The sequence below is a fragment of the Gekko japonicus genome, unplaced genomic scaffold, assembly GCF_001447785.1.
Source record: "Gekko japonicus isolate JY-2015 unplaced genomic scaffold, Gekko_japonicus_V1.1 scaffold25, whole genome shotgun sequence".
Lineage (NCBI taxonomy): Eukaryota > Metazoa > Chordata > Lepidosauria > Squamata > Gekkonidae > Gekko > Gekko japonicus.
This window is the reverse complement of record NW_015171502.1, coordinates 572088-581981: the sequence shown is the minus strand read 5'-3', so window position 1 is coordinate 581981 and position 9894 is coordinate 572088. Positions and strand designations below refer to the sequence as shown.

Below are 9894 nucleotides of genomic sequence, written 5' to 3'. Positions count from 1 at the left end.
CGCCTGAGTCCTTCCCCTCATAAGAACATCAGAAGAGCCCTGCTGGGTCAGACCCGTGCGGGTCCATCTAGTCCAGCATCCTGTCTCACACAATGGCCTCAACCAGTTCCTCCGGAGGGCCAACAGCAGAGCAGAGAGGCCGAGGCCTTCCCTTCATAAGAACATCAGAAGAGCCCTGCTGGATCAGACCAGTGACGTTCCATCTAGCCCAGCATCCCGTCTCACACAGTGGCCTCAACCAGTTCCTCTGGAGGGCCAACAACAGGGCACAGAGGACGAGGCCTTCCTCTCATAAGAACATCAGAAGAGCCCTGCTGGATCAGACAAGTGAGGGTCCCTCTAGTCCAGCATCCCGTCTCACACAGTGGCCTCAGCCAGTTCCTCTGGAGGGCCAACAACAGGGCAGAGAGGCCGAGGCCTTTCCCTGGTAAGAACGTAAGAAGAGCCCTGCTGGATCAGACCAGTGAGGGGTCCCTCTAGCCCACAATCCTGTCTCACACAGTGGCCTCAACCAGTTCCTCTGGAGGGCCAACAACAGGGCAGAGAGGCCAAGGCCTTCCCCTGGTAAGAACATCAGAAGAGCCCTGCTGGATCTGACCAGTGAGGCTCCATCTAGTCCAGCATCTTGTCTCACACAGTGGCCTCAATCAGTTCCTCTGGATGGCCAACAACAGGGCATGGAGGCCGAGGCCTTCCCCTCACAAGAACATCAGAAGAGCCCTGCTGGATCAGATCCTTCCCCTGATGCTGCCTTCTGGCTCTGGGATTCAGAAGTTGGCTGCCTCTGAATGTGGAGTTCCCATTTAGTCACCCAAGCTGGTAGCCACTGATGGACCTCTTCCAATAATCTTTGTAGCCCCCTTTTTACAGCTGTCTGTGCTTGTGGCCATTAGCATCTCCCCTGGCAGTTTCAGAGGGTAGCCATGTCGGTCTGCAGTAGAAGAGCCAGGTTCGAGTCCAGCAGCACCTCAGAGACAAACAAGATTTTGGGGGAATGAGCTTTTGACAGTCGAAGCTCCCTTCGTCAGATACAAAGGGAAGTTTGACCCCTGAAAACTCATAGCCCCCAACTCTTGTTGCTCTCTGAGGTCCTCCCGGACTCGATTCTCGCTGTTCGCCTGACAGTTAATCCCACATTTTAGTCACCTGTGAGGTAAGCTAGGATTTCCTTTTGTCCGTCCCAAAGCCTTTTGACGACAATTTCATCGAGTGCCCCCAAATTCTAGTATTACGGGAGAGGGATAAAAGCTCCCTCTACCTTCTCCACCCCGTGCATAATTTTATAAACCCTTATTGTATCCCTTCCTTGTCCATCTTTATTTTTAACGGACTGAAACGTCCCCGAGAAGTGGACATAAAAGGGTTCTGAATGCTGCCTGGAACGAGAGACGGTTAAGAACGGTTTGCTGTCTTTCCAGGCCCTTCTGGTGAATGAACCGAGTGGCAGGAAGTTCAAGGGCAGGCAAAGGGAAGCTCTTAATGAGGTGAGGGAATTAACTGCGAAGGGAACGTTGCCATGGCCACTCCGATAAGTAGCTTTCAGAAAGAAGGGGGGGGGGAATTATTAAAGGGATTAGACGGATCCAGGGTGAATGCTTCTATCGGCTCGTTTCAAGCCTGCGAACTAAAAACCGAACCTCCATATTCAAAGGCACAATACCCCTGATGATAACCAGATGCCGGGAGCAAATCTCCGGCATGAGCGGATTCCATTTTCCCGGGGGCATTTGGCTGTCTCCCCCCCCCCCCCGGTTGTTTCAAATTGGGAAAACAGCATAAGGAGGAAGAAGAAGAGAAGAAGAGATTGGATTTATACCCCACCTTTCACTACCCGAAAGAGTCTCAGAACGGCTTACGATCTCCTTTCCCTTCCCCTCCCCACAACAGACACCCTGTCTTCCTTCTTCAGATACTCCCTCTGTCCTCCTTGGGCACAAGTCCAGTAGCCCCTTAAAGACTAACAAAATTTGTGGCAGGGTGTGAGCTTTTGTGACTCATGAAACCTCATCCCCTGCCACGGATTTTTGTTAGTCTTTAAGGGGTTACTGGACCCTTGCTCTTTTCTGCTGCTACAGACAGACTAACACGGCTACCCATCTTGCTCTGTCTCCTTGTGCAGTTGGTTTCATGGAGCCATCACACGAGCAGAGGCCGAGAGCCGATTGCAGCCATGCAAAGAAGCAGGATACTTGGTGCGGACCAGTGAGACGGGCACCAGCAAGTACTCCATTGCGCTGAAGTGAGTGTTTGGGAGCAGGCGGGGAAGGGCGGGAGGAGGTTAAAGCAGGGTCAGCCAGAGATGACCAGAGGGCACGTTGCACAGTAGTCAGGAGATCTGGGATGGGGTCTACTACTTTCTTTGTTAAATACAACCAAGGGTGTTGTCATTTTGATAAAGGCAACAGTGCTGGGGTAGAGAGATTTGGCTCTTTCCCCTTGCACTGTTTTCCAGATCAAGCTCACTCCCCCTCCCCACTGTTGAATTGTTTTAGCCCCCGTGGAGCAAATAGGAGCCAGGGGTGGAAGTGTTGACCACGAAAGTGGGGATGGGGCAATTGGACCCAAGAAGCGAGGCTAGGGAAGGAGCAATTTGGATCTGGGAAGTGGGACTAAGAAAGGGGCTATCTGGATCAAGAAAGTGGGTCTAGGGAAGGGGCGATCTGGATCTGGGAAGCAGGACAAGGGAAGGGGCAATCTGGATCTGGGAAGTGGGAAAGGGGCAATCTGGATTTGGGAAGCGGGGCTAGGGAAGGGGCGATTTGGATCTGGGAAGCAGGGCTAGGGAAGGGGTGATTTGGATCTGAGAAGTAGGACTAAGGAAGGGACTTTCTGGATTTGGGAAGCAGGGCTAGGTAAGGGGTGATTTGGATCCAGGAAGCAGGGCTAGGGAAGGGGTGATCTGGATCTGGGAAGTGGGGCTAGGGAAGAGGTGATCTGGATCTGGGAAACAGGACTAGGGAAGGGGCGATCTGGATTTGGGAAGCGGGGCTAGGGAAGGGATGATCTAGATCCGAGAAGCGAAGTTAGGGAAGGGGCAATTTGGATCCGGGAAACGGGGCCAGGGAGGGGGCGATCTGGATCTGGGAAGCGGGGCTAGGGAAGGGGCAATCTGGACTGGGAAGCGGGGCTAAGGAAGGGGCAGTTTGGATCCGGGAAGCGGTGCTGTGCTCCAATCAGATTAGCAGGCCCCATCCATTTGCCTCTTGTGGCTGCGTTTCTTTAAAGAGAATGTTGGGAGAACAAACAGCAAATCTTATGCAAATACATAATTTGATTGCAGTTCTCGTGCAAGTTTTTTTGTGGTGCCCAGTCAGTGCTAGGTGCTTTACACAAAACACCGGTATGTGGCAGAGGACGGGCTGTGAGGGTTTTGTAGCCTAAATGATTCACACAGGGGGCGAGGAGAGAAAGTGGAGTTAGGGATAGGGGTGACCCGAGAAGCAGGGGAAGTTACCAACTATTAAAAAGGTTGTGGAGGGGGAAGAAAGAGGGGCCCCTGAATGCGTGCAGAGTGCCACTCCCTCCCAGGTGCGTGTAAAGCTACTATTTTCTTTGTTAAATACGACCAAGTGTGTTGTTATTCTGATTAGGGCAACAGTGCTGGGGTAGAGAGGTTTGGCTCTTTCTGCTTGCACTGTTTTCCAGATCAAGCTGAGGAGTCGTTCCCCCCCCCCACCGTGGAACAGATAGGAGCCAGCTAAAATTAGCACCATGCCCCACAGTGTCATTATACCCCATTTGGCACATATATAATAAAGGTGCTTCTGAGTATGTACAGAGTGCCATTCTTTTTCCTCCCTGAGCAAAGGTGCCTTATCTCTGTAAACTAAGGATTCTGGGCTTCTTTCCTTATTTTGTATTATTATTATTATTTTATTGTTATTTATTATTTATTTAGACTTCTACCCTGCCCTCCCAGCCAAGGTCTGGTGAGAGAGCTCCCGCCACCGGCCTGAGCCTTGGCCCTTTTCAATACTGCCCCCCCCCCCCCAGACGCAGTGTGACCTTGGGTCAGTCACAAGTTCATTTGGAGCTGTTCTCTCAAGAGCAATTCTCAAAAGAGCTCTCTCAGCCCCACCTACTTCAGAGGGTGTCTGTTGTGGGGAGGGGAGAGGAAGGGAAAGGATATTGTAAGCTGCTCTGAGACTCCTTCGGGTGATGATGGGTGGGGTATAAATCCAATCTCCTTAGGGCTGCCAAGTGGGGGCGGGGGGGCGGGGAAAACCCCGCTTAGGAGGCCCGATTTCCGCCGCCACGGAATCGGGCCCCGGGGGGAACTCCGCCCCCCGAAGCACAGCGTGGCCCAGATCGTCGGAGGGAAAACTCTATGGTTTTCCCTCCAACGAGCTGGCCACGCCTTCAACGTGAGCGACGTAGCACGCACCACCAAGGAGCTCCCAGAGCCCGGCGAGGCTTCCCCGCTGGGCAAGGTAAGAACACTTGGCAACCCTAAATCTCCTCCTCCTCTCAGCAGCTTTGGGGACCCAGCTTTCGTTCCCCCTCTTTGCTCCAACCCTACAAGAGGGGTCACATGACATGCATGACTCTGCCTTATACCGAATCAGACCATCGAGCCCATCAATGTCAGTATTGTCTACTCAGGCTGGTAGTGGCTCTCCAGGGACTCAGGTGGAAGTCTTTCCCGTCCCCTACTGCCTGGTCCTCTTTAACTGGAGATGCCAGGGATTGATCCTGGGACCTTCTGTGTGCCATGCAGAGGCTCTTTCACTGAGCCCCACAGCCTCTTCGAAGAGGAAGAGGAGATGCCCCCTCCCCCAATTCCCTCCCCCCCCCTTTTGGCCTTTCTATTCCTGCTACCCGGCGCTGGCTCCCGAGCGGAGGATCGCTGGCCGGGGTGCGGCGTACGCTTCCTTCCTCAGGATGCTGAGGCCCTGCTGTTGAAACAATCGGAGCAGAGAGAGGAAGGGATTTTTTAAAAATAGTGAGAGAGGCACTGAGTTGGTAGAGGGAAGGGCGCTTGCAAATGGGTAGCGTGCCGTCCGCCAACGGGAAGATGACGCCACGCCCGCCCGGCCGTTCTAAGGCCCTCATTCAGATACAGAGGTGCAGAAGAAGTCGGAATAAGGAACAAGTTTGTAGAAGTCTGCATCTCAAACCAAAACAGAAGGGGGTGGGAAAACAACCTTAAGAAGCATCAAAGTTGGGTAGCCAAAGGTTGGGTGTGAGGGGAAATTTTTTTTTTGAGAAATAAATTAAATAAAATATATGTATTTATTACAAAGTGCACTAGAACTAAACTTTAAAAACATTGGCACAATTCACCCTTGAAGTGATGAATATTGGAATTATGAAGTCCTGAATCTATATGAGAGCCAGTTTGGTGTCGTGGTTAGGAGTGCGGACTCTAATTTGGGAGAACCAGGTTTGATTCCCCACTCCTCCACATGCAGCTGCTGGGTGACCTTGGGTCAGTCACAAGTTCTATCAGAACTGTTCTCTTGAGGAGAGAGAGAGAGAGAGAGAGAGAGAGAGAGAGAGAGAGAGAGAGAGAGAGAGAGCGAGAAAGAGAGACTTTCTCAGCCCCACCTACCTCACACAGGGTGTCTTTTGTGGGGAAGGGAAGGGAAAGGCGATTGTAAGCTGTTCTGAGGCTCCTTCGGATAGTGAAGGGGAGATAGTGAAGTCTCTTCTTCTTCTTCTCTATAACCTGACACATTTCCATATTTCTAGGTCTAAAACCTTGAACCTTTCTAGGTTAAATATTTCTAGGTTAAAAACCTTGAAGGCCTAAGCAGGTTTTGTCCAGTATTAATGTGCTTCAAGTTAATCAACCTAATATATTGAATTATAGGTCCTGTTTTATTGGTTCAGGGTTTTTAACCCAGGAATATCGAAATGTATCAGGTGATACAGACTCAGAACTCCTTAGTTCAAATAGTTGCCACTTCAAGGGCAGAGCAGATTGTGCCCATGTTTCTAAAGTAGTCTTAGTGCACTATGTAATATATAGTTTTATAGTGCACTGCCTATGAAACTGCATTTTTAAACTATATTGTATGCCACCCTGAGCCCTCTGGGGAAGGGGCGGTATAGAAATATAAAAATTAATTAATTAATTAATTAATTAATTAATACATCTATTCTGTTTCATTTATTTCTCAAAATATTTTTTCCTGTCTCACCCTACCTTTGGGTACCCAACTTGGTTGCATCTCAACATAAAAACCCTGGGATACCCCCCCCCCCAATACCCTTGCCAACTAGAAAGTCTTCCCTTCCAGATGTCCTAGAGTCACATCCAGTCCGAAGCTTAGTTCGGTCACAAGTAGTATGCCAAAGCAATGCCCCTGAACTGGGCAGGGACCAGGGCTCAGTGGCAGAGCATCTTTGCATGCAGAAAGTCCCAGGTTCAGTCCTCGGCAATGCTCCCTCTAAGCTGTGGAGTCTCGTGAGCAAAAATTCTACTTTAGGAGCTACTGGCATTTAAGTTGTGAGCGAGCGATTGGCTGCTGCATCAATTAGTTGGCTCTGGAGCCATCCGTTCCTGAGCGAAGACAAAAATGTGCGAGCCGGAGGCTAAAAAACTGCGAGCTGGCTCATACTAACAGCTTAGAGGGAACACTGGCTCGGCTGATGTGCAAAAATGTGGAAGACTTCCACCTGAGTCCCTGGAGAGACACAGCCCTTTCTGCGGTCTCCTTCTAATCCAGTGATGGCGAACCTTTTAGAGACCGAGCGCCCAAGCTGCGACCCAAAACCCACTTATTTATCGCAAAGTGCCAACACGGCAATTTAACCTGAATACTGAGGTTTTACTTTAGAAAAAACAATTCATACATTAACTTAAGATGATCCAAACAAAGTAAGGAAAGCAATCCCAAATGCTTTCATTTACTTAAAATTGTTTGGCAGAGAATTCTAGGCCTGGCTGGGGCGATGGCACGCGTGCCCACAGAGAGGGCTCTGAGTGCCACCTCTGGCACCTGTGCCATAGGTTCACCACCACTGTTCTAATCCATGTTCACTGCAGTATCCTCCAAACGATCTCCATAAAACTTAATTTAATTCTCTTTTAAATCCAGGGGTTCCCCCCCCCCCCGCGCCCCATTCTGCACTAATATTGAGTTCAGCCTTCTTTTAATTCTGGGTTCCCCCCCCCTCATTCTGCATTACATCCCCTCCCTTCAGTGATCAGCCCAGTTTCAGCCTCCTGTTGCCCCGGGGTTATTTGGATGCTGTTTTGCCCTGGACTTGAATTGCCTCGACTCGAACACTGAGAAAATCCGGAGAGGCAGACAAATGCGGAAGGGACCCTAGTCTGAGTGGCTCAGTGGTAGAGCCTCTGCTTGGCATGCAAGAAGGTCCCAGGTTCAATCCCCGGCATCTCCAGCTAAAAGGATCAAGGGCGATCCTGCATCTAGCATTCGCTCCATGTTTTCTCAACCCTGAGGAAAAGGTGCAGCTCAGAACCACGTTCAAATACCTCGGGGCAACGCCGCCGTATTGACTGCAAAGTCACCCCTGAATGGCCATAAATCTGTGCAGAAGGTACCATAAAACCCAGTGATCAAAGGAAGTGAAAGCAGCATGCAATGCAGAGGGGGATTTCTGTTCCAAGGTGGGTTTCGTTAAACAACAGAGGGAAAAGCCAATGCAGAACTGCCCCAAGTTGGAGGTGATGTGAAAGACACCTAGCAGAGACCCTGGGGGACTGTTGCCAGTCAGAGTAGACAATACCGACCTTAATGTACCAAGGGTCTGATTCAGTGTAAGGCAGCTACGTGTGTTCACTGGACCAATTATGTTCTTTCTTTGTTAATATAGCTATAAAGAAAGAATTGAACTCTGGTTCATTCCCTAACACTGTTCTGGTATGAAAAGATATGCAGATGTGTGCTAGATGCCCACAGAACAATACAATAACAAAAGAGACTAGAGTAAAGCCATAACAACATTTAGTGTCTGGTAATCAAACAGTTAAAAGCCGTTGTCTGCCTGTTTCTTAGTGCTGTTGTAATCACTTTCTTATCCTTCCCTTTTACGCTGTTTCTCCCCTCTTTCTCTTTTGTGTGAAGAAGAAGCCATGCACACACATACATTTCCTCCGAATGGGAAAAACAGCAGCAACAGAAACCCTTTCCTTTCCTTTATTTTTATTTATTTATTTAAAAAAAGCTGCGGTGGCTCAAGTGGTTAAGACGCTGAACTGCAGGCTGTGGAAGGTCAGTAGTTCAGCAGTTCGAGACCCGGGTGCCGCATGACGGAGTGAGCTCCCGTCTCTGGCTCCAGCTCCTGCCAACCTAGCAGTTCAAAAGCAAGAAATTGCAAGTAGATAAATAGGTACCGCTTCGGGGGGAAGGTAACAGCGTTCCGTGCGCCTTGGCGTTTAGTCATGCCGGCCACATGACCACGGAAACGTCTTCGGACAGCGCTGGCTCTTCGGCTTTGAAACGGAGATGAGCACCGCAACCCTAGAGTCGGACTCGACCGGCTTTCGAGCAAGGGAACCTTTACCTTTACCTTTAATAAAAAACCAACCACTTACTCCTTCATAGAAAAAAATACAAAGGTCGATAAAATTTCACATAGCAGTCTGCTCCAGACTCACTCAGTCTATTTCCCTCTAACAGTCTTGTATTCTCAAAAGCAGTGTGCTCCAAATTCAATCAATCTGTGCCTCTCTTTCGGTCAACACTTTTTCCAGATATCTAAGTGTTTCAGACCTCTGGTCTTTCTTCAGGAACAAATCCTATATAGGAATCTTACATTCAAGTTGACACTTTCATTGATTTACTTTTCTGCTAATCTACTTGGGCAAGGTCTCCTCCCTTATTTCCAAGCATGCTGCTGCCGCCGCCAAAGTCAAATGGGTCCATTTTATCAACCTTTGTATTTTTTCTATGAAGGAATAAGTGGTTGTTTTTTATTACCAGACACTAAATGTTGTTATGGCTTTAATCTAGTCTCTTGTTATTGTATTGTTCTGTGGGCATCTACCACACATCTGCATATTTTTTCATACTAAACTGTCTTGGGACTGTGTGTTATTCTTGTGGATCATTTCCTAACACTGCCTTCTCCACAGAGCACACCAAGGTACGTCGGGTCTTTGTGAGGAAAAGGTGATGGGACTGGGGTTAATTGGGGGTTTGAATGGTCACCCGCAGCCTGAATCTTGGAGTAGCTGTGCTGCTGTTTGGCCGAACAGCTAGATTTGAGTCCAGTAGCACCTTACACATCAACAAGATTTTCGAGGTATAAGCTTTCGAGAGTCAACGCTCTTGTATCTGATGAAGAGAGCTTTAACTCTTGAAAGCTTTTACCTCCAACCTTGTTGGTCTATAAGGGGCTCCTGGACTCTAATCAAACGGAATCTTGGTTTCGCAAGCTAATTGTAATTAAAAGCTGGGCGGGGAGGGGGTTACACGGCACCTGACTCCCGCCCGAGCTGCTCCCAGCCAGAGTAGAAGAGGCCAAGGGAGTCCAGCCAGAGTCAGGACTCAGCGTGAAGCAGCTCTGTCTCTTTCCTCTTCCCCAGGACCAGCCAGGGCTGTGTGCACATCATCGTCGCCCAGACGAAGGACCACAAGTACACCCTCGACCAGACAGGCGGTCTCTTCGACAGCGTCCCCGAGGTGGTGTGCTACTATTCCACCGAGAAACTGCCCTTCAAAGGAGCTGAGCACATGACCCTCCGGCATCCCGTCCCCATCCCCGGCAAGATCCACTAGCCCCCCACGCATCAGAAGTGGTCGGAGAAACAGGGATGGGGATGTGCCTCTACGGCCATGTTCAACCCACTGAGCAACTGTGGATCATGGCCCCTTCCTTCACGTCAACCAAAAGAGAAGAAGAAGAGAAGGAGAGATTGGATTTATACCCCGCCCTTCACAACCTGGATTTATACCCCGCCCTTCACAACCCAAAGGTGTC

The 9894-nt window shown here is 49.7% G+C and overlaps 1 protein-coding gene across 1 annotated transcript in view; it reads left to right on the top strand.

Annotated features, from left to right (window-relative positions):
• The window catches only part of SHE (Src homology 2 domain containing E), a 39929-nt gene extending 30237 nt beyond the window's left edge, over positions 1-9692 (top strand). The window contains exons 5-6 of the mRNA XM_015419144.1: positions 2120-2239; positions 9500-9692. Of these exons, the coding sequence (XP_015274630.1) occupies positions 2120-2239; positions 9500-9692 (313 nt within the window). The remainder of the gene's footprint in view (positions 1-2119; positions 2240-9499) is intronic.
• The last annotated feature ends 202 nt before the right edge of the window (positions 9693-9894 follow it).